The sequence below is a fragment of the Trichomycterus rosablanca genome, chromosome 22 (genome assembly GCF_030014385.1).
Source record: "Trichomycterus rosablanca isolate fTriRos1 chromosome 22, fTriRos1.hap1, whole genome shotgun sequence".
Classification (NCBI taxonomy): Eukaryota; Metazoa; Chordata; class Actinopteri; order Siluriformes; family Trichomycteridae; genus Trichomycterus; species Trichomycterus rosablanca.
Genome location: NC_086009.1, coordinates 12,410,280 through 12,433,001, shown reverse-complemented (window position 1 = coordinate 12,433,001; position 22,722 = coordinate 12,410,280). Strand labels below are relative to the sequence as shown.

The 22,722-nt window shown below is 39.0% G+C and overlaps 1 protein-coding gene across 1 annotated transcript; it reads left to right on the top strand.

Annotated features, from left to right (window-relative positions):
• Positions 1-225: 225 nt before the first annotated feature.
• On the top strand, positions 226-20,792 carry adsl (adenylosuccinate lyase). The gene is made up of 13 exons (XM_063018560.1): positions 226-442; positions 6,296-6,499; positions 7,049-7,093; positions 7,204-7,283; positions 7,369-7,540; positions 8,765-8,811; positions 8,948-9,038; positions 12,742-12,811; positions 14,982-15,129; positions 16,551-16,641; positions 18,045-18,134; positions 20,070-20,246; positions 20,473-20,792. Exons 1-13 carry the CDS (start codon positions 296-298, stop codon positions 20,557-20,559), a joined length of 1,449 nt encoding a protein of 482 aa, XP_062874630.1. The 5' UTR covers positions 226-295; the 3' UTR covers positions 20,560-20,792.
• The last annotated feature ends 1,930 nt before the right edge of the window (positions 20,793-22,722 follow it).

Sequence of the window (22,722 nt, the reverse complement as noted above, 5' to 3'; positions counted from 1 at the left end):
CCTAATTTATACCATTTTGTGCACACTTGTAACTCTTAATGAATTAAAATAGGTCATTAAATATTTTAATGTCCTAAAAACGTAGTTTAGGGTATGTTTAACACATTAAGTACGGTTTGCAGATTGTAGGGAATAGGGGATAGGGTGTGATTTGGAACACAGCTGAAGTACTTTAGTTTCCTACACTGCTGCTGTGCAGAGTGCTGCATGGTGCTTCAGGTGTTGATAGATTAGAAACCTTCTGTCATTTTCTATTAAACGTGCCAGTCTTTCTGCCAGCCTGTCCTCTACAGCAATGGAAGGATCCGGGGATGAGTTTATGAAATATCGCTCACCGTTGGTGTCCAGGTACGCCAGTAAAGAAATGGCGTTTAATTTCAGTGACAGGAAAAAGTTCACAACCTGGAGAAAACTGTGGATCTACCTGGCCAAGGCGGAGAAGGTGAGAATTTAAATACATGCATTTCTACTGTTCTAATACAGCATGTTATAATTCAGTAAATTAACATACTCTATATCTAAATACTCTCGACATTTAGGAATCTTGACCTTGAGGGAGTTCATATCAAGTTTCCAACTACTATTAATAGTTTAAACTGGTCTTTAACTCTTCAACCTTCAAGACACGAAGGCTGGTCAATAAGAACATTATTATTAAATTATTATTATTTTTTGAATTCATATTATATTGTTATATTTAACCTATATCAGATGAGACTAAAACAGTGCATTCACTGTAGTATTAACTGTGACAGATACACCATGTAGAAGCACTTTGTAGTGCTACAATTACTGACTGTAGTCCATCTATTTCTCTGCATGCTTTGTTAGCCGCCTTTCATGCTGTTTTTCAATGGTCATGACTCTCCCAGGACTACCACAGAAGTAGGTATTATTTGGGTGGTGGATCATTCTCAGCACTGCAGTGACACTGACATGGTGGTGGTGTGTTAGTGTGTGTTGTGCTGGTATGAGTGGATAAGACACAGCAGCGCTGCTGGAGGTTTTAAACACCTCACTGTCACTGCTGGACTGAGAATAGTCCACCAACCAAAAATATCCAGCCAACAGTGCCCCGTAGGCAGCGTCCTGTGACCACTGATGAAAGTCTACAAGATGACCAACTCAAACAGCAGCAATAGATGAGAGCTCGTCTCTGACTTTACATCTACAAGGTGGACCAACTAGGTAGGAGTGTCTAATAGAGTGGACAGTGAGTGGACACAGTATTTAAAAACTCCAGCAGTGCTGCAGTGTCTGATACACTCATACCAGCACAACACACACCAACACACCACCACCATGTCAGTGTCAGTGCCCATGCTGAGAAACATCCACCACCTAAATAATACCTGCTCTGTGGTGGTCCTGATCATTGAAGAACAGGGTGAAAGCAGGCTAAAAAAGTATCTAGAGAAACAGATCGACTACAGTCAGTAATTGTAAAACTACAAAGTGCTTCTCTATGGTAAGTGGAGCTAATGAAATGAACAACGAGTTAACAAACTAGTTAATGTCATGTCAAATTTATTTATATAGCGCTTTCTACAATGGACTTTGTCTCAAAGCAACTTTACAGAATCCAGGACCAACAGACCAAAAACCCCCATTGAGAAAGCTGAGGGCAACAGTGGCAAAAAAAAAAAAAAAAAAAAAAAAAGATTCAGCACAACCAGGCCCCCATGCTCCTTGGGTGGCCTAGAGAATAATTTGAATAAGTAGGATTAACACAAATCATACATACACAAAATTAAATTGAACTAAAACTTATAACTAGCAACAAAATGTAAGCAATTGGAGTTCTTCATTATTCAGTCCACTCTGTGATAAAGTTTGTAGTGAGTTCTGAAAATTTTGGTGCGAACACACCACGTTCCCGTCATATCGAGCGTGAGCATCATTGTTGGCACGGCAGTCTCGACTTGCAGTCCTCAACCTTGGGTGGGTAATCAGGTTTCCGGTGTAGCTCATAAAAGAATCAACAAATGTATTTACATGACCTACTACAGTGTGGTGTATTTTCAGAAGTATAATGCAATATAGACAAGTGTCTGTTACTTACTATTTCTCTTAAACTTGTATTTAACTGACAAACATACAAAATACTGTAAAAAGATGTAGGGGATCCAGAGAAATCTCAGTATGTTAAAGGAAAGACTGGCAACCGCTGTTGAGTGCATGATCTTCAAGCCCCTAGACTGTGATAAATATAGTAACATAAGCTTGGGGTTACTTTGGAAAGCCGTTGTTACTTAACACATTTTACTAAGACATCAAGAAGTGTAACATAAAACTCTGTATTATGAATTAGTTCTATGCTGAAACAAGTTCTCTGGGTTTAAGCTGATCTCCGATGGACCAAAGGACAGTGAAAATGTGTGCTGTAGTAAAAATGGACAGAGAGTTCAAAGACTAAAAGGACTATTGAGACTCTTGATGCATGCTCATTAATCCAGGAAAAAATCCACAAAGTTGAATCAGTTCATCTAGACAGGGACTTAACAAACTGACTCATACCTATCTGCTAAAGGGAGACCAGGCCCCCACTTGCCCCCTCTGTGGATCAAGAACCTTTATTGAACACATCCTCTGTGCGTGCCAAAAGATGAACACCAGCAAAATGTGTTCTACAGTACAACTACAAGTGAATTTTCACCTCATAAAAATGCTTAAAATCTTAGAAGCACTAGGACTTGTAAGATATAGAAAATCAGTTAAACTTTACACTCTCACAGTCACACAAACACCCTAATCCTTATTTACACAAGTAAAAGAACTTTGACTTAAAGACCGAAGCTGTTATTCAGCAATGATAACGGCCATAGCAGCTGACCTGACAAAGAATCAATCAAACAAACAAACCCAAGACAGCAGAAAAAAACAGTTCTGACATACCTTACAGCCATAAAAATATTAAATCTAGAATACAATAAACATACTGAGTTTTAACACCGTTCCTGCCTTAAATGACAAGACATGGCGTTAAATTTGAAATAAATTAAGCCATACAGTTTTAAATATTTACTACCAGAGGTGGAAAGTAATGAATTACATTTACTCGCGTTACTGTAATTGAATAGTTTTTTTGTGTACTTGTACTTTTTAAAGTAGATTTTACAACCAGTAATGTTACTTTTACTTAAGTATGTTTTGTATTAAGAATTGTCATTCGCTACATTTTAAATAACATCCGTTACTGAGTAAAACAAACGCTAAAAAAAATGCATCTAGGAAACTGCTGCAGTGAATTCTGCGATGAAAAATAAACTGGTGCTAAAATAACGGAGCTGTAATCTAGGTATAGAGTAGGGAGGAAAGGGGGATTTTAAAAGTTTAACATGTTTGGTGTTTAATGTTTCGTTATTTGACAACATAGTCTGATGTCAAAGAATGGCAAAGTTTTGTCTTACATCTTGAAGATTTTCTTTGGGTCATTTAGTGAAAGTCACAACACTTGTAACCTTGACTTGTTTTGAGTTATGAGATTTGCAGTATGACTGTTGTTTGGTATTTGTTGGTGATGAATAGAAGGCTGGTCTATAGAATCCACAATTAATGCCAACTTCAGTGGTTATACAGTTTGAAAAGGTTTTATGGGATGGTCTGTACTGAAATGGCACATTACACATCCCCAAATGTTTTAAATGTTGTATCAACATGTTTTTTTCTATTATATTTTAATTAAAAATAACTATAGTGAGAAAAAGTAACTAAGTACATTTTAAATGAGTTACTTTTTACTTGAGTAGATTTTTAGACTAGTAATTTCACTCGTACTTAACCTCCTGAGACCCAAGCTTTGATTTTTTCAATGCATTTTTTCTATTCCTTTTGTTTTTAACCTTATTAGTTGGGCGGCACGGTGGCTCAGTGGGTAGCACTGTCGCACGCTGTCACAGCAAGAAGGTCCTGAGTTCGATCCCCAGATGGGGCGGTCCGGGTCCTTTCTCTGTGGAGTTTGCATGTTGTCGTGTGGGTTTCCCCCGGGTGCTCTGGTTTCCTCCCACAGTCCAAAGACATGCAAGTGAGGTGAATTGGAGACACTGAATTGTCCATGACTGTGTTTGATATAACCTGAATCTTGTGTAATGAGTAACTACCGTTTCTGTCATGAATGTAACCAAAGTGTAAAACATAATGTTAAAATTTTAATAAAGAAACAAACAAACTTTATTTGCCACTAGATGGCAGACAAAAGTGTCCACTAATGGGGACAATCGGTCTAAGTTTAGCAGGTCAAGGAATAAGGCATAACAAAGCCAAAATGTAATGTCCTCATATGTGACTGCAGGGTCTCAAGAGGTTAAGTAAAAATTCATTAAAGTAATAGCACTTTTACTTGAGTACAATGTTTTAGTACTCTTTCCACCTCTGTTTACTACATAGGAATTTAGAATTAATACATTGCAAAAAGCTTAGATTTTAACGAGACCTGCACCCTGGATTGTGTTGGATTTTAGACCTACAATTCTAGCACAGAAAGCAGATTCATTTACAAAAATCTTTTCAGTGGCGTAATCATCAGCAAAAATGGCACTTTGATTAACCAATGAATGACGTGCCTGTCTGCATTGATTTTTAAACTGCTGACCCCATTCTTTTCTTAATTACAGTAATTAGGCCATTGTTTGTGTGTAAAGCAAATAACACATGAAGATATGTTCCAACAGAGCTCCATTTATTGCCAGCTTCCTTGGCAACTGCCATAACAAGGTGCATCTTGATGACATCATTAACATGTGCCACTGATCTACAACTCATCCGCAACAGCCATTCAGAAATTAAAACACACTGATCTACTTAAACTTTTAGCATTTAAAAAAAATAATCTACTACTGCCACATCTAAAAACACTGTTTAATAAAGCGATTTTATTGTGTTTAATGATAAATCGCTCACCTGAGATAAAGAACCTATCTTGTCCCAGCTTGGAGATCTGTCACATCCTCAAGGATTAATCCATTAGTGTTATGAAATAAAACAAACTACACCGTTTCCCGTTTAGCCACCGACGTCCTCTTCAAAATCCAGCAGGGTTTAATAATCTAAAAACGTGACAGAACTTTAACGGAAAATCTCAACCAAACTCTGTGTCAATTCTAATTGGTCCATTACCTTTGATTGACATCCACATCTTCCAGTTGTGGACACTCTGGACGACACGCCATAAAGCGAGATGTCACTTATTTTAAATGTTTGTATGGTGCTGTTAAACAAGTCAAAAATGCTGCTTAATGTTCTGTGTGTAAAAGTTAAAATAAAAACAGCAGTTTTGCAGAAGTGTGATGTTGTTGGTTCTGTATTTATTCATTTAGAATATTTGTTTCACAGTCTGAGTGTTGTTATTTAGAAAGCTAGTTTAACCATGGTGCATTGAGACATGTATTATTACTGCTTAGTTGTTTGAGAGGAGAAATGACGGTATCGGATTGATATCGGTATCGGCAGATACTCAATTTGCAGCATCGGTATCGGACATAAAAAAGTGGTATCGAGCCAGCCCTATTAATTACAGTAAAATCTGGAGTTATGTCACCTACTCAAATATCTACTTACAGAGCAAAACTTTGACATAAAACACTGCTGGATCCCCTATCACTGCGGAAAGGTAGATCAGCTAGCAAGAAGAAAAACAAGTGAACAGATAAAAGACCTCAAGCTCCCACCCTCTGATATCTTTATTTTAATAACAGCATACATACAAAACCAGTGGCAATCGGAATGGAACTCACTAACCAACAATAAACTGCATGAAATTCGTCCTAATATAAATTCAGCAAAATTACTTTCTGGAAAAACATACAGAACAAACGTTATATACAGATGCCGTATCAGACACACTCAGTTTTCGCATTCGTATTTGATAAGAGGAGAGGAGGCCTTCGTATGCAACATTTGTCAAACTACAATTACTGTAAAACGCATTTTGACAGAATGTGTTAAATACAACAGAGAAAGAGAGAGACTAAGAATGACTGACTTAATAAGCAATACCTTTATCCGAAACAGTGTAAACATGATGATAAACTTTCTTACAAATACAAACTTAAGGACTTGTTTGTAAGTCCCTGAACTAATACAAAGTTCTCACAAGAAAAACCAGTCCTGCCTTGAAAAAAACTCACCAGAGTAAACAAGGGATTATAAAAACCAAACAACCAAACAAACTCAAATATCTTACTCATTACGTACGGAGATTGTCTGAGATACCAACAGCCGGAAACAAATTCCTTGATAAAGCTGATTCTGATTTCGATTCTGATTCCGGTTCCTCTCTCATTCTCTCTCTGCTCAGGATCTGGGGCTGCACATCACCGATGCTCAGATAAGTGAGATGGAGGCTCACATGGAAGACATCGACTTCGCGATGGCGGCCGAAGAGGAACGCAAGCTTCGTCACGACGTCATGGCCCACGTTCACACCTTTGCTCATTGCTGCCCCACTGCTGCTCCTATTATTCATCTCGGTGCCACGTCCTGTTATGTAGGAGACAACACGGTAAGAAGAGCTTTGGCCTACTTGAATGTTTGCAGTGCTCTGAGATTGAAATACTGAAAAAAATCTGTGTTTTGAATCACAATATTTTTAGCTAAACTATAACACATGGAAAGCCTGTTTAATGCTGCTGTCCAAACATTTATGAAAGATCCTGGTAAAACAGTGATGGGCGAACTACTATTTAAAATGATTCAAATGTAAGCAAATTTGACCAAGATTTTCTGTTAGAACAATGTTATACAATTATTTTTACATTATTAAGCCTATTTCTAGACTAATTTTTAAATTTTTTTTAATTTTATTGGAAGTACAAATATTACAGTCCAAATGCTGCCTTTATGTAAAGATGATCCATTCCATCATTTTTTTTCTGAACATGAGATAGGGGATATCCATTATGCCCTATCTCTGTGCAGGCAACAAAACTGGCAACCAATAGAGTGGCCCAGCCTGCCGGCAAATAGCCTTTTCTGTTATGATAGCAGAATGTAAAAAAAAATGACTTCACTTATGGTGGTACATAATAATTAATAACTGATCTTTTTCTAGGATCTGATTATGCTGCGTGATGGCTTTGACATCCTGTTGCCCAAGGTAACCTTTATAGTTCTCCTTAGATCCTTTATAAAGATTAAAAGCTGATATAAATATATATTTTTTTCTAGTAACAGATCTTTAATATGTCCTTTCCTCTCTCCCTGTAGTTGGCACGTGTAATCGATAGGTTGGCGAACTTTGCCGAAAAATATGCTGACCTACCGACCCTGGGCTTCACCCACTACCAGTGAGTGTATAGTGGAGTGTTGAGGTAAGCTGACATACATTTCTGTGGTGTTGATCATGTTTTAAACATTATCTCTATATCTTAGACCAGCTCAGTTGACTACTGTTGGGAAGCGTGCATCTCTGTGGCTGCAGGATTTGGTCATGGACATGCGGAACCTGCATAGAGCTCGAGACGATTTGCGGTTCCGAGGGGTCAAAGGTACCACGGGCACTCAGGCCAGCTTCCTACAGCTCTTCCCGGGGCAACATGATAAGGTAAATGTAAAATAAATGTCGTGAAATGCACCAATAAAAAAAGAATCAGATTTGTTCATTTTCTTTAACCTTTATTTAACAAAATATTTCTAATGTTTCTAAAACATTTCTAATGTTTTTAGTGACTTTAGTGAAGTCTCCGCACTTTTATATCTTGGTTTGAAACGGTGAGAGCGGGAGGAGGAGTAATTGGTCGTGTCTGAGAGACTGAGAGAGAACTTATAGTCCGGATTTAGCGCCATCTGATTTCCACCTTTTTGGCCCGCTCAAAGAAGCTGCATCGGAATGTGACTATGTAGAGAAGTGATGTAATTTGTAAAATAATTTGTAATATGTAAAAATGGAATCTGATGCCTTTAGTTTTTCACTATTTCTGAATTTAAAAATAAGGATAATTAGTGATAAATAGGATAAATAGTGCAGTCTGTGGTCAGCACTGTCTGATTCTTCTCTTTGTGATACGCCTTGCATTTTTAATAGGAGACAGATCTGGACTGCAGATCTGATGCTGATGCATTTCCATACCATGACAGATGTTTGCATGGTCTGTTTTTCCTACAAAACAAGCTGAAACCTGGACACATCATTTGTTTCACTGTCTTTTGGTCTGTCTGAGATGAGCTCGGACCCAGAGAACTCCAAGGCATTTCTGTGTAGAATTGATATATGGTTTAGTTTTTGCACAATAGAGATTCAGGTTGCATTTCTTGACACAGCGACAGACTGTGGTACGTGACAAGGTTTTTTTTATACTACCAGGCCTGTGTGGCTATATTTATTACAGCAGCATGACTGTGCCATCACACACATTCAGCAGCACTTTCTCTAGATGTTTAAAAGCTTTTCACTGTATCATATACAGTAGATGGTGAAAGACCTTAATTCTTTACAATCTTGTGTTTAGAAATGTTCTTTTTAAATGATTGACAATTCTTACAAAGGTGAGCCTTTGGTGTGTTTTACTTTCACACCAAGTAATTACACCGTCACCTCTGTTAACCCCTTCACCTGATTAATGTGCAATGGTTAAAACTTGGTTAAAATTTAACTAAAAATTCCAAACTATTAGATTATTGTCTTAATTGTATTTTACAAAATGTTCCAACTTCTTTTAATCTGGTATTTGTTAGAACGTTTGGTTGTCCGTTAACTTGTCACCTGCCTACAAACTGCTAATGAAATTGAAATCTTTTTATATGACATGATTCTCTCTTTTTTCCCCAGGTGGAGGAATTGGACAGGAAGGTGACTGAGATGGCTGGTTTCAAAAAGTAAGTGTAAGGGTTTGAATGTTGGCCTGGCTGTCCAAGTAATTGCAGATTTTTTGTAGTACCAGCAGCATAATTGGCATATTTCATACGATGGACCCGATACAGTGTGTTTCTTGCTTGTGTTGTCCTGTTTTAGATCTTACCTGGTTACAGGACAGACATACAGCCGCAAAGTGGATGTTGACTGTTTGACTGTGCTGGCCAGTCTTGGAGCCACCATACACAAGGTTAGTGAGTTCAATACAATAAACATAAATTTTAACATAGTTACTCCACTTACAACAACTGTTTGTATATACAGAGGAACCTCAATTTAACAGACTAAAAGAGGGGTGCACTGGTCTGTAATATGCGAATGTCCGAAACAGCAAGGGTTTTATTCCATTGGTTTTGAAAATATATGAAAACACAGCACAAAGGTCCACAAAAGTCCTTAACATGCACATAGATAAACGGTGAAATAGATATGTGAATATACAAAGTAAAACCTGCAAATAAATATTAAAATTGGTGTAAATTTCATTTACCTTGTGTGGTGGAGGTTTTCTTTTGCCGTGCTCGTATAGTGGGGACTTAAAGTATTTATTATTGTAAGTCTGAAAAACTGCTGGTGGCTACTGGAGCAGTGCTGGTGCATAAGTAAGCACTAGAATTTGTAAAAATTAAGCATAAAACACAGGAAAAAGCAAGAACAAAGGAAGCCTCCTGACAAAATAAAGCCTATCACTGAACTACTGGTCTTTGTACGCTTCTCGCAGGAATGGAGGTCCATTAAATCGAGGTTCCCCTGTATAGTCTTGATGAATGCTCACCACCGTTTTATTCTTTAATTCACAAAATGTTACACAGCCCTACACAACTATGCCACAAGCTTTGTGTGGCTGGGGCTCATATGGTTGTGCTGTCTGGTTAAGAGAACTGGCATTCTGTCTCCCCAGGCAATCAGATGTCACTAGCCAGTCCTGGACATCTTTCAGCTTGTGCAATTAGAAGTGGTGTCCTTTAAGTGCACCCAGTGACAAAGCATGAGCCACCACTCATAAAGATGTGGTCGACATTTCTAAGAGGCTACATATTTCTAAAAGGAGGCACACGCTTGTACTTAACCTTCTAGAATGATGTCAGTCTTGTAATTGGACAGCACTAAAAAGTGGAAGGAAATGGGCAGGATATTAAGCAGGAGGTAATAAGTAGGAGGTAATAAGTAGGAGGAGATAAGTAGGAGGACAAGTTCTCTATGTAATGGTAACCCTGTCTCCATTATACCCTTGGCTGTCCACATATATACATTTATATATAACATATACACTGATTAGCCATAACATTAAACCACCTCTTTGTTTCTACACTCACTGTCCATTTTATCAGCTCCACTTACCATGTAGAAGCACTTTGTAGTTCTACAATTATTACTGTGACACTGACGTGGTGGTGGTGTGTTAGTGTGTGTTGTGCTGGTATGAGTGGATCAGAAATAGCAGTGCTGATGGAGTTTTTAAACACCTCACTGTCACTGCTGGACTGAGAATAGTCCACCAATCGCCAAAATGACCTTCAGTTCTCAGTTAAATATATATAAATATATATGCATGACATGCAGGCAGGTTAACTGAAACTGGTGTGAATGTATTGGTGAATGTGTGTGTGTTTTTGCTCTGTCATGCACTGTGAATTGTACCCACCGTAACCCTGAATAAGATAAAGCAATAGTAAAACAGACAATTAATAATTGAGTGAATAAATGTATTGTGACCACGTACTGGACACAAATAAGCATTAAATGTAGCTAACTGCGGGGTCTCAAAGTAAATCCATAAAAACTTGTATATTGTATACATGGTATATACGTAGTTCATCACATTTAAAAGGACTTGTATGGCAGACATGTGTAGTGTAATCATGTAAATTCACAGTTTAGTGCAGCAGAATAATATCTAATTAAAGAAAAAAAATCATAACATTAAATAATTAGTAACCAATGCATCTTCACATAAACACTGTTTATTATGAGTATAATTTATTTGTTCTCATTATTATTGTATACAGTATATGAAGATTATTATGGAGTTTTTTGAATACATGAATTTGTGTGGGAACTGTTTTCAGGAATGCTCCAATCTACAAAGTTTAGAAACCACTGACATATTATAGACTTCTCTCTGTGCATGAAGTGTACCGGCGGCTCTACTACTAGTTTTCTTTTTGAACAAAACTAGTAATAGAGCCGTATGTATACAGTGTATCACAAAAGTGAGTACACCCCTCACATTTCTGCAGATATTTAAGTATATCTTTTCATGGGACAACACTGACAAAATGACACTTTGACACAATGAAAAGTAGTCTGTGTGCAGCTTATATAACAGTGTAAATTTATTCTTCCCTCAAAATAACTCAATATACAGCCATTAATGTCTAAACCACCGGCAACAAAAGTGAGTACACCCCTTAGTGAAAGTTCCTGAAGTGTCAATATTTTGTGTGGCCACCATTATTTCCCAGAACTGCCTTAACTCTCCTGGGCATGGAGTTTACCAGAGCTTCACAGGTTGCCACTGGAATGCTTTTCCACTCCTCCATGACGACATCACGGAGCTGGCGGATATTCGAGACTTTGCGCTCCTCCACCTTCCGCTTGAGGATGCCCCAAAGATGTTCTATTGGGTTTAGGTCTGGAGACATGCTTGGCCAGTCCATCACCTTTACCCTCAGCCTCTTCAATAAAGCAGTGGTCGTCTTAGAGGTGTGTTTGGGGTCATTATCATGCTGGAACACTGCCCTGCGACCCAGTTTCCGGAGGGAGGGGATCATGCTCTGCTTCAGTATTTCACAGTACATATTGGAGTTCATGTGTCCCTCAATGAAATGTAACTCCCCAACACCTGCTGCACTCATGCAGCCCCAGACCATGGCATTCCCACCACCATGCTTGACTGTAGGCATGACACACTTATCTTTGTACTCCTCACCTGATTGCCGCCACACATGCTTCAGACCATCTGAACCAAACAAATTAATCTTGGTCTCATCAGACCATAGGACATGGTTCCAGTAATCCATGTCCTTTGTTGACATGTCTTCAGCAAACTGTTTGCGGGCTTTCTTGTGTAGAGACTTCAGAAGAGGCTTCCTTCTGGGGTGACAGCCATGCAGACCAATTTGATGTAGTGTGCGGCGTATGGTCTGAGCACTGACAGGCTGACCCCCCACCTTTTCAATCTCTGCAGCAATGCTGACAGCACTCCTGCGCCTATCTTTCAAAGACAGCAGTTGGATGTGACGCTGAGCACGTGCACTCAGCTTCTTTGGACGACCAACGCGAGGTCTGTTCTGAGTGGACCCTGCTCTTTTAAAACGCTGGATGATCTTGGCCACTGTGCTGCAGCTCAGTTTCAGGGTGTTGGCAATCTTCTTGTAGCCTTGGCCATCTTCATGTAGCGCAACAATTCGTCTTTTAAGATCCTCAGAGAGTTCTTTGTCATGAGGTGCCATGTTGGAACTTTCAGTGACCAGTATGAGAGAGTGTGAGAGCTGTACTACTAAATTGAACACACCTGCTCCCTATGCACACCTGAGACCTAGTAACACTAACGAGTCACATGACATTTTGGAGGGAAAATGACAAGCAGTGCTCAATTTGGACATTTAGGGGTGTAGTCTCTTAGGGGTGTACTCACTTTTGTTGCCGGTGGTTTAGACATTAATGGCTGTATATTGAGTTATTTTGAGGGAAGAATAAATTTACACTTATATAAGCTGCACACAGACTACTTTTCATTGTGTCAAAGTGTCATTTTGTCAGTGTTGTCCCATGAAAAGATATACTTAAATATCTGCAGAAATGTGAGGGGTGTACTCACTTTTGTGATACACTGTATATGCAGTAATGCCACTACCGTTTATTAACCTCATCTGTTGTGTCTGCTGTAGATTTGCACTGATATTCGTCTTCTGGCTAATCTGAAAGAGATTGAAGAACCATTTGAAAAAGAGCAGATTGGTAAGTAGAGTTTTGTGTATGTCGTAGACACGTAAATATTTGTATTAATATTTGATCCTTTAAAACAGAGGTCGCAATACAATAACACACTGCAAATCAGTTAGTAAGGACCCTTATAAAAGTCAAACCTTAATTACCAGACTTCTTTAAAATCATATTTATTCAAAAGATTTTTTCTTCAGACACTGATCAAGTGCTTCAGTTATTGTTTACATAAAATATCAGAATGGGTAAATAGGTTTTAACTGCTAATATCAAAATTGTAATACACAGCAGTACCTATAGAGTTTTTACATTTTGCAAAAACAAACCAAAAAAAAACTATGGTGCAGCAATTCTGCAGGCAAAAACACTTTTTTGATAAGAGTGGTCAGCAAGAGAGCGTGCAAGGACGCTCTTCCCCTAACACCTCTTAGAGAAGAAAATAAAATCTATACAAATATTAAATCCAAGGTAGAACATTAAAACCACTACAAATGCTTAATCAAAAGGATAGTGACCAATTGATAAATACAATGTAACAAAGGAACAAGGGGGACATGGGGGCTCGGTAAGTGGCACTGTCACCTCACAGCAAGAAGATTCCCAGGAGGGGTGGTCCGAGTCCTTTCTCTGTGGAGTTTGCATGTTCTCTCCGAGTCTGTGTGGGTTTCCTCCCACAGTCCAAAGACCTACAAGTGAGGTAAATTGGAGAAACAAAATTGTCCATGACTGTGTCTACTCACGCTTCCTCCTCATGCCTCACCTCAGGAAAATGGGACATTGCATCCCTGCTTGGGCATTCCGCACTCTTAGGACGAGCGTCACTCGAGCCCTAGACCCACAGAACTGGGGCGAGTTCCTTGAAACAAGCAAATCTGCAAAGACTGCGGACTGAGCAACCCGGCATGACTGCTTCAAGAGAAAATAGGTGTGCCAGCTAATGCACTAAAAAAGAAAACAGGAAGAAGATGTGTTATTAAAAGGAAACAATTTTATTTGTGCATCAGTGCTTAAAGGTCACAGGTGACCCTCATTAAGAGAAGGTGTGACTCAGTGCTTCCTCTCCTGGCCAAATTAGGCCACACAGCAGGGCATGACTCTTAACCTGGGAGGACTAACAAATCTCTATTTAGTATCCACCACGTTACACATGGGGAGAAATAAATCATCATAAAATTAATAATAAATTAAACCTCAAGATTTATGGGCTTAAACAGAAGACCACATTAGGTTCTTCAAACATGCTGTTTATACCTAATTCTCTATCATCTGCATGCCACAGCAGAAATCTAGATTTGTCAACAACAGGCAACATGTTTTCAATTGTCAAGTGTTTAGTTTTAGTGAACCGGTGCCCACTATAGCACCAGATTCCTGTTCTTGGCTGACCGGAGTGGAACCTTTATGGTCTTCTGCTATTATTGCACATCTTTTTTTTGAGATATGATGTGTTGTGCATTCTGAGATTCTTTTCTGCTTCCCATTGTTTCTACACATAGAACTGTTGCACAATGTATTCTGTTTATTTGCATATGTATGCACATTTTTGTATTGAGCAGGATTTTAGATGGTAGAATATGCTTGCGGGTGGCTCTGTAGGTAGCACTGTCCAGGTCCTGTGATTGATTCCCAGGTGGATCGGGTGGGGTCCTTTCTGTGTGAAGTTTGCATGTTCTCCTCATGTCTACTTGGGTTTCCCTAAGAAGATCTGGTTTCCAAAGACATAAGCTACTAAAATTGCCCTCAGTGTGTGAATGTGAGTTTGAATGTGTGTTTACTTGCCTTTTGATGGACTGGCAACCTGTCTGTGGTGTTTCTTGCCTTTAACCTTGTGAATTGTATGCACTTGAAACCTGAGTAGGATTAAGGGGTGGTAAAACAGACAGTGAATGAATGAATGAATGAATGAATGAATATGCAGGCTGTGTAAAATTTTTCTTCTCAGTTTTTGAACTAATCAAATGAGCAATTTAAATACAAGTGCCAGTTGCTGAGAAGCTTCGGTATAAAATCGTAGCACTGATGGGTACAATATTACAGAAAGGATGAAAACCTCGACTACTTTATGGGGTATATTTTATATATTTTATCATATTTTTGCCTAGTAACAAACTAAACCTGATGTGTATTTGATGCACTTGTACAGTGCTTTACAATTATCTGATAATTGTATGTAATATGTGTGCAGGTTCAAGTGCTATGCCGTATAAGAGAAACCCGATGCGCGCCGAGCGCTGCTGCAGTCTGGCTCGTCACCTGGTGGCGCTGGTGTCTGATCCTCTGCAGACTGCCTCAGTGCAGTGGCTGGAAAGAACTCTGGATGACAGTGCAAACCGGTAATACAAAATGACATCACACAAAATGGGCGCACATTTATCTACCTTCAAGAACTTTATGTTTTGTTATTTATAACCCTAAATCAGAAAAAGTCAGGATGCTTCTTTTATTTTATTACAGACAGTTTGAACCCAAGATGTTTCATGTTTTGTCTGGTCAGCTTCATTTCATTTGTTAATATACATCCATTCCTGCATTTCAGGTCTTTAACACAATTATAAAAAGTTGGGAAAGCATTTACTAATTTGTTGCCATTCCTTCTCACAACACTTACATTTACATTCAAGTAAACAACAGTCCAAGAACACAAATGTGCTGAAACCCTGTTAGAACCAAAGTGGGTTTTTGAATGAATAAGAAATGAATAAAAATGTTAGGAGGTAAGTTTAATCATTTTTTAATGGAAAGTTCGTTCCACCACTTGGGTGCAAGTACAGAGAAGAGACTTGATGCTGGTCTTCCTTGAGTCCTGGGTGGAGGATCAAGTCGAGCGAGACTAGTGGCTCGGAGGTTGCATGGTACAGAGTGGGGTTTGATTAGCCCTCAAAGGTAGCTTGGGGCTGGTACAGTTTTGACTTTGTAGGTGAGCATCAGTGTTTTAAACTAATGTGTGCAACTACAGGAAGCCAGTGAAGAGAACGCAGCAGTGGGGTGATGTGGCAGTGTTTAGGTTGGTTAAAAACCACACGGAAGCTGCATTTTGAATAAGCTGCAAGGGTGTAATGGTGGACATAGGAGCACCTGTCAGGAGGAGGTTGCACTTAAAAGACCTTTTGGCACCAAGGATAGCAAAGTGATAAAGTGTTTCTCCACACATTTTCTCCGGCAGGCCTGTCCAGTACCCGTACCCTCTTCTTCTGCAGCCATGTGTGCAGCATGTGGTTTTGCATTGTCTTGCAAATTGATGGACGTCCCTGGAAAAGATGATGTCTTGAAGGCAGCATATGTTGCTTTTAGATCTCAGAGTATTCATGCATAAATTACCTTTTCCAAGGGCACTGACACAACCCCATACCATGACAGACTCTGGTTTTGGAGCTGTTTTTTTCCATTGGTCTGGAGGACACAGTGTTTATTTCATTCAAAAAGAAGTACTGAAATCTTCTTTTAGAACGTCTTCTAAATGCTGAAAATGTAAATATAAATGATGGTCTGTCTCAGGACTGAAATCCTGGAATGGAGGTTATTAACAAATAAAATGAAGTTGACCAGAAAAAACATGAAATATCTTAAGTTCAAACTGTTTGTAAATATAGGAAACACTGCATTTGTTTTATTTGCATTTTCCATACCGGCCCAGTATAAGTAAAAGCAGATAAGGAACCTCAACACAGATAAAGGAATTTCTGTTCTTTTAGTAGTTTTTGTTTAGTTTGTATGCACAATTATATAAATTACGCATGTGTGTATCTGTGTGCAGGAGAATCTCTCTGCCGGAGTCTTTTCTTACAGCTGACATCATCCTCAGCACCCTGCAGAACATCACTGAGGGTCTGGTCGTCTACCCTAAGGTCTGTGTGTGTCTGTGTTACTGTGTATGGCCTTTTGGCCCCTTAGTAATCTCTCTTGTTTTTTTAGTGTCACATTAAAATGATTCTGATAGAAAACGTAATGTTAGACAAGAGAAAATGTAACACTTTTATTAAACAATATTTTTTTTAATAAGCAAAAAGGTTATAAAACACCTATATTACCAGTTTAAATTAGTTATTCTTCTTATTTGGTGGGTAGCACTGGGTGGGGTGGTTCTGACCCTTTTTGTGTGAAGTTTGCATGTTCTTCCCGTGCTGGGATTCTGAACTTGCCGAGTTTGAATTTAATCTCTGATACTGGTGGGCTGGGCGCCCTCTAGCAGGCACAATTGGTAGTGCCTGCAGCAGACAAAATTGGCCACTAGTCTGCTGGGTGGGGGCCTTCGATGCTGTTAGTAGCCCAGGCACCTGTAAAGAAGTGGAGGAGTTCAGTGCGTAACTCTCTGTGCGCGAGACTGGCCTCACGTGTAAATCCACTGAAGTATAGTGGTCTGTGCACATTAAAATATATACAAATTAAAATAAAATAAAAAAATAAAAAGGGAGAAAATGCATGAATTAAAAAAGCTTGATGTTCAATCTTAATGAACAAACAAACATCGCCCCTCTTAAACTAGTTGTGTCATCTTCTGCAGCAGAAGATGATCAGATAATTGGAGATCAGTCTTTCACATTGATTTGGATTAATTCTGGCACACACTTACTTGCAGGATTGCTTTAATATAACCACATTGGAGTGTTTATCATTTTAATCGTGATCAATAAAGTCAGTGTCTGTCTGTTTGTCTGTCACCCACACAAGATGCACCAACACCTGAATACAGGAGAACCCCCACCAACATGTGAAATCTGCCAAACACCTATTACGATAAATCACATTCTGATAGAATGCTCTAAATACACAAAGGAAAGACAACAAGTACACATGCCTGAAACCATAAAAGAAATTCACAGACAACACAAGAACAGTTTTAACCTACCTCACAGCCATAAAAATGAAAATATAAAATGGACCTACAATAAGCAGACTCAAACATTATACCGAACATGCCATAAATTGACACTAATATGTGTTAAACATGGCGTTAAAATCCAAACAAACATCCAAGGTGAGCAAGAGAGCATAATGTGCTTCTTGTTGAGACTTTGCAGCCTGCTTCTTATTATAGAATTATTCCTGTTGTGTTTTTGATTTTTTTTTTTTTTAGTTTAATTATTATTTCATATTTTCAATTTGTCATTTTCATTTTTTTTTTACTTTTTTGCTTTTTATTGCTGTTATTTGTATTAGATTACAAAAAAATTCATATCTATTGTTAGACAGCGTGTGGCGCTGTTTCAATCTATATTTATAGTTCAATTTCTTTTGTCTCCCTCTGCAGGTTATCGAGAGGCACATACGACATGAGCTTCCCTTCATGGCCACTGAGAACATTATAATGGCCATGGTGAAGGCAGGAGGAAACAGACAGGTGGGAAGAAGGACATTTTTTAATTACATTGTTTGACCAGCATGACTAGATAGTAACACATGACCAGCTAAAGCATGGACTCATTAACATTTTATTTGTATTTGCTTACTAGTGGGTTATTTTCAATGAAGTATTTGCCATAGACGTTGTAATATTTGGTTAATGGTGCTTTATTCAAATGACCAAATCTGCAAATACCATGTGGTTTACTGTTTATATATATATAATATAATATGATAATATATATAAACAGTGAACTGTCCATTTTATCAGCTCAACTTACCAGTTCAGTAGTTCTACAATTACTGTAGTCCATCTGTTTCTCTGCATGCATTGTTAGCCCCCTCTCATGCTGTTCTTCAATGGTCAGGACTCTTCCAGGTACAGATTACAATAAAACATTTAATGCTGGAATGTGTCGTCTATAACCATGAAAGACAACAGATCTTATCAGCAAAAACCATAAAAGAACTCTTTACCAAGACAAAAGCAAAAACACTCCTAAAATTCCTGTCATTAATAAAACTGAAGCAACACATATAAATGAACATACATAGACAACAGACATAACTTCTCTAAGTCAAATGAAATAAGTAAATAAAAGACAGATCACAACCTTTCCTGCCATGAACATGGCCCAAAGGGCAGACATGACATTAAAAACTAAACACTAAACTAACTCTCCCAGGTCCACTACAGAGTAGGTATTATTTGGGTGGTGGGTCATTCTCAGCACTGCAGTAACATGGTGGTGGTGTGTTAGTGTGTGTTGTGCTGGTATGAGTGGATAAGACACAGCAATGCTGATGTAGTTTTTTAAACACCTCACTGTCACTGCTGGACTGAGAATAGTCTCACCAACCAAAAACATCCAGCCAACAGCGCCCCATGGGCAGCGCCCTGTGACCACTGATAAAGATCTAGAAGATGACCAACTCAAACAGCAGCAATAGACAAGGTGGACCAACTAGGTAGGAGTGTCTAATAGAGTGGACAGTGAGTGGACACGGTTTTTAAAAACTCCAGCAACGCTGCTGTGTCTGATCCTCTAATACCAGCACAGCACACACTAACACACCACCACCATGTCAGTGTCACTGCAGTGCTGAGAATGATCCACCACATAAATAATACCTGCTCTGTGGTCCTGTGGGGGTCCTGACCATTGAAGAACAGCATGCAAGGGGGCTAACAAAGCATGCAGAGAAACATATGGACTACAGTCAGTAATTGTAGAACTACAAAGTGCTTCTATATGGTAAGTGGAGCTGATAAAATAGACAGTGAGTGTAGAAATGAAGTGGTTTTAATGTTATGGCTGATAGTGCATATATAATTGTTTTTCTTCCCCCCTCTTTTCTTTATAACGTGTGCTTTTAAAAGTTGGGAAAAAAAATAGTCTCTCTGACTGTTAATGTTACTTAAACAAACACTTGTAAAATACAGTTATAAAACACGAAGAGAACAAAATGTTCCATCATTTTGCTTAGCTCATGATAAGCCAGCTGCATCACTGCATCACTAAAGGCCCTTACAAGCTGGATTAATGGGCTGCTGTACAAAGATATCTGGCAACATTGAACATTGAACACAGTCCACCGTTCAGGTATTATGTTGGCCCTGTGAGTATTTTGGACCTCCCCAGTGGGTCAGTTGGGTACATGACTGGCCAAGAAGCCAAATCTGTACATTTAAACAAGTCAGCTGATTTGCAACAAAGTACTAATGTTATTCATTTGTGGTATTTAAATCTTGTTACACATTGCACAAACACATTGTAAGTCGATTTGAAGTAAATATGCATTAAAAGTATATGAAATAAAACAAAAATGGTTAAAAATGTTTTTTCCTTGTACATTTTAGACTGAATAAAAGTGTTGTGTAATAGTGGCCGCAGCATTTACAGAAACTGTATCTTTAACCTGTCAAAAACAGGATTGCCACGAGAAGATCCGGGTGCTGTCTCAGCAGGCGGCAGCTGTGGTGAAGCAGGAGGGAGGAGATAATGACTTTCTGGCACGCGTTCGGAGTGACCCGTACTTCAGTCCTATACTCGACCAACTGGACGCCCTCCTAGATCCCAAAACCTTCATCGGACGCGCCCCACAACAGGTACACACATGCATATTTAGCTTATTTCTTCATCTCCCGTTTTGCCTTTATTCTTCTATACATCTCCCATTTTTGCCTTTACTAACTGCTTTACCCTGATCATGGTCACAGTGTTCTTGTGCCACCCATAATACCCTAAGAATGCTAGTGTAACAGTAATTCATGAAAATGCTTTCAGGTTTAGTTGCTTTGTTATTTGCTGCTGTCTAAATGTTCTCTTCCTTAGGTGACTAGGTTCCTGTCTGAGGAAGTCAAGCCTGTACTTGAGCCATTTAAGAGCAAGATGGATGTTAAGATTGAACTCGAGCTCTGATACGTCTCTGTAAAACTCACACCAAAACTGCAAAGACAATGATAACAGTTTGAAAGGTCAGCACTTTGTCATAGGCTGTGCAAAACACCTTTCTAGAATCATCTGTTATTAACATGTTCACCTTCTGTTTGTTGTTGTCATGTAATCATGTCATCAAAATGTCAAATTGTCTTTTTTCTGTAATATGAATTAATTCATTGTATTACAAGATGATAATAAATCAGTGATGGTGATCAGCTGTTGATTTCTCAAGTTATTTTTAAACCATTTTCTTTCAGTTTTTTTTTCCACAAGATATCATTCTTATTTTATTCAGTTTCTTTTCTTACAGTCCGGCCGGAAAGTCTGCACACCCCTTTCACCTTCTCCATGTTTTATTACATTACAGACTCATTCTATAATAGATTGAGTTCATTTTTGTCACAAAATTCTACACAAAATAGCTCACAATGACAAAGTGAAAGCAGGTTTTTAGACATTTGTGCTAATTTATTAAAAATCAAAATGTAAAATATCATATGTACACAAGTGTGCACACCCTTTGATATGACACCCAGAAGTGAGCTGAGGTGCATTTTGTTTTCACTGATACTGCTTGAGATGTTTCTACAATTTAACTGGAGTCCACCTGTGATAAATTCAATTGATTGGACATGATTGGGGATTGCCAACACCTGCCTATATAAGGTCCCACAGTTGACAGTGCATATCAGAGCAAACTCCAAGCCATGGGGTCACAGGAATTATCTGCAGACCTCAGAAACAGGATTGTGTCGAGGCATAGATCTGGAGAAGGGTACAGAAAAATTGCTGCAGCTTTACAGGCCCCAAAGAGCACAGTGGCCACCATCATTCGTAAATGGAAGAAGTTTGGAACCACCAAAAATCTTCTTAGACCTGGCCGCCCGGCCAAACTGAGCGATCGGGGAAGACTGGCCTTGGTCAGGGAGGTGAGCAGGAACCCGAGGGTCACGCTGACAGGGCTCCAGCGTATCCTTGTGGAGATGGGAGAACCTATCAGAAGATCAACCATCCAGGCAGCACTCCACAAATCACGCCTTTATGGTTGAGTGGCCAGACGGAAGCCACTCCTTAGTAAAAGGCACGTGCAGGCCGCTTGGAGTTTGCCAATAGGCACCTACAGGACTCTCAAACCATGAGAAACAAGATTCTCTGGTCTGATGAAACCAAAAAAATTTAACTTTATGACCTGAATACCAAGCGTCACGTCTGGAGGAAACCAGGCACCGCTCATTACCTGGCTAATGCTATCTCTGCAGTGAAGCATGGCAGTGGCAGCATCATGGTGTGGGGATGGTTTTCAGCAGCGGGACTGGGGCGACTAGTCCTGATAGAGGGAAAGATGAATGCAGCTAAGTACACCGAGATCCTTGAAGAAAACCTGCTCCACAGCGCTCTGGAGGCACAGTGGCTAAGTGGGTAGCACTGTCGCCTCACAGCAAGAAGGTCCTGGGTTCGATCCCCAGGTGGGGCGGTCTGGGTCCTTTCTGGGTGGAGTTTGCATGTTCTCCCCATGTCTGCATGGGTTTCCTCCGGGTGCTCCGGTCTCCTCCCACAGTCCAAAGACATGCAAGTGATTGCAAGAGCCGTTCGCTTTGTCGCATCACTTCACAGTAAAAAGGCTTCTGATTTTAACTTATACAGACAAAAATGGTGTTACAGAATTCACATATAGGTATAAATGTGCATTCCTAAATAAACATATGCACTACATCCTGAACTGCAAAGTAAAGATTAAATAGAATGACAAAATTGTATTGACGCCATTGGTGTTGCACTAACGTGACATGTCTTATGACATTACAAAGGAATGCAGTTTGGACATTCTGGTCCTGTCTGTCCTGTATATCATTTGATATTGCTTTAGCTTTTTAAGGCACACAAAATGTAAGCATGTTAGCTTTTGTGTTGGAAAAACCCTATATATACTGTATATACAGGTGCTGGTCATAAAATTAGAATATCATGAAAAAGTTGATTTATTTCAGTAATTCCATTCAAAAAGTGAAACTTGTATATTATATTCATTCATTACACACAGACTGATATATTTCAAATGTTTATTTCTTTTAATGTTGATGATTATAACTGACAACTAATGAAAACCCCAAATTCAGTATCTCAGAAAATTAGAATATTACT

What these genes read in the sequence shown, in the direction of transcription:
- adsl (XM_063018560.1), top strand. Translation starts at nt 296, where the DNA reads ATGGAAGGATCCGGGGATGAGTTTATGAAATATCGCTCACCGTTGGTG. An exon ending in TTGGAGCCACCATACACAAG is followed by an intron (nt 9,039 to 12,741) that starts GTTAGTGAGTTC and finishes TGTCTGCTGTAG; the next exon opens with ATTTGCACTGATATTCGTCT. An exon ending in TCGGACGCGCCCCACAACAG is followed by an intron (nt 20,247 to 20,472) that starts GTACACACATGC and finishes TCTCTTCCTTAG; the next exon opens with GTGACTAGGTTCCTGTCTGA.